At 33.6% G+C, this 2,304-nt stretch overlaps 1 protein-coding gene across 1 annotated transcript in view; it reads right to left on the reverse strand.

Moving 5' to 3' along the window:
• LOC106869890 (echinoderm microtubule-associated protein-like 2) overlaps positions 1 to 2,304 on the reverse strand; it is a 374,285-nt gene that overhangs the window by 167,457 nt on the left and 204,524 nt on the right. The window contains exons 18-19 of the mRNA XM_052971985.1: positions 1,332 to 1,544; positions 763 to 888 (exon numbers count right to left, since the gene is read on the reverse strand). Coding sequence (XP_052827945.1) covers positions 763 to 888; positions 1,332 to 1,544 — 339 coding nt within the window. The remainder of the gene's footprint in view (positions 1 to 762; positions 889 to 1,331; positions 1,545 to 2,304) is intronic.

Raw genomic sequence — 2,304 nt, forward strand, 5'->3', positions numbered from 1 at the left:
GCCACTGGAAGGTCTCCCCTCGTGTGCGTGCCTTCAAGTGTTAAAATTAACACCCAGCAATACATTAGTGACATTTTGGAAGCTGAACTGCTTCCATGGGTGAATGAGCACTTTCAAGGCACACCTTGGAGCCTCCAACAAAACTCGGCACCATCCCACAGCTCCAAATAGACACAACACTGGAGTCAGAAAAACATTCCATCATTCTTAGGCAAGGACATATGGCCCTCAAGAAGCCCCGATTTCAACCCATTGGATTTTTCTGTTTGGTCCATTTTGGAGACAAGCACTCCTCATGCTTCGCTTGATGCTCTGAAGGCAAAACTGCACCAGGAATGGGCTTTGATTCTGCAAAAACAGCTGTGTGTGAAGTATTCACACCGAGACTTAAGGCTGTGATTCAAAACAGGTGGTAATATTGAATAAATGTAGTGTCGTAATTGTGTTTCCTTTACCATTGCATTGCAATGCTTGAACACAAAACCTAACAATATTTTGCTTTGGTAAAATTGAAAAAAGTTGGTTGCCTTAATTTTGAGACACCCTGTATATACACATGCATATATACACATGCATATATACACATGCATATATACACACACACACACATACAGAAGATATATACATATATGTATAAAATGTATTTTGCTAAATTATTCTATTGGACTTTATGGTGAAACACATACAAAATTATAAAGGTGCATTTAAAAATAATTTTCATCAAAATATATTGTGTAATTGAATACATCATAATCAATTTACCTGTACAATTGGGTTAAACTTGAGATATACAGTTCCTTGAAGAATACAGTTTCTAGTAGTTCCAACTAGAATGAGATTGCCTTTACCCTGACTTAATGTTCTTACTGGTCCAAACTGTTCAGGTATCTAAAAACAAGCAAAATATTTAGGTAGCTTAGTCATAAAATATTACTTAAGATTTCTTTTACATTTTGCATAATTTTTTTCATTCTAGCATGGTGAGGATGCTTTTAGCAAATGTGGACATTTTGCATATTGCTGGACTAAATGCTTGTCACAGTCTGATGCTTTTCTTACAAATTATTTAACTGAGTAAAGAAGAGTGAAACCGGATAGCTATGCAGATAGAAGCAATCAAATGTACCTTCCCATGTCAAAATGAACATAATGGCATCAATAATAAGATTTATGTTCATGGCCACATTAACCTCACAATCACTGCCTACTTCTCTCTACAATCAGTTAAAATATTTTACGGATTCATTAGTAATATTTAGAAACTGTAAACAGCTGATTAGACAGAAAAACTACACAATTACTTTGATAAAAACATAATCATTAAAACTAACCTCTGTCAGATTGCCAGTTTGTTTGTAAGAGTTACCATCCCATTCAACAATACGCCGATCTTTCCCACCACCAGAGAGTAGAAGACCGTTCTTTAAGACACATAATGAAAACACCCCTCCTTCATGAGCTCCAAGGATTGCTTGACTGATTCGATTACCTCCTAGAGAAAAAAAAATGTGTAAGTATATTATCAAAGAAACTTTATAAGCAAGGTGTTATATGGAAACATTTTAGTACAAAGCAATGCTAGAGTTGAGGTAGAATAGCATCCACAAGTAAGTTAGTGAAGCCTGTAGAAACAAAAAAAATTATTGTAAATAATACCTACAATAGTCTACTGAATCCTAAATTCAGTATATCAACTAGAAAATTACATATTAAAGATGCATTTAACAGGAATAAGTATATATTACTAACTCATTTTCTCACATTCAATGAAATACTCAACAAATCTAGTCTCCTCAAATCTGTTTAATTTGCAAAAAAATCAAACAGCTGCTGAATGAACTTTCAGGACACCAAGTTTATGTAATCTTCAAAGAGTTCTCACAGATACATAGTTTAATACTAGTATATAGCGAGGATATTTTCACTTAAGTCTCAACCTTCACATCATAAAGACCCTATGCACTATCTCTTCTCAATGGACTAAATAAACATCTACAACATCCTAAACCTTAGCATCACAATATATATATATATATATATATATATATATATATATATATACACACACATATATATAGATTTGGGTGTGTGTGTGTATGTGTGTGCATGCACAAATTTGTATGTAGGTGATAGGAGAGCCATATATTTGCAACAAACAAATGAAGAGAAGAACTGCCTGATAGTTCTAATCCATATTAAAAAATACTAGAATCCAGGTTTCATGAAACAAACCGACAGTTTCAAAGAACTTCACTATGCACTAAATACATTTATTTCTATGAAAACAGAAATTTTCCTCAATTA

Source organism: Octopus bimaculoides, chromosome 11, assembly GCF_001194135.2.
Source record: "Octopus bimaculoides isolate UCB-OBI-ISO-001 chromosome 11, ASM119413v2, whole genome shotgun sequence".
Classification (NCBI taxonomy): domain Eukaryota; kingdom Metazoa; phylum Mollusca; class Cephalopoda; order Octopoda; family Octopodidae; genus Octopus; species Octopus bimaculoides.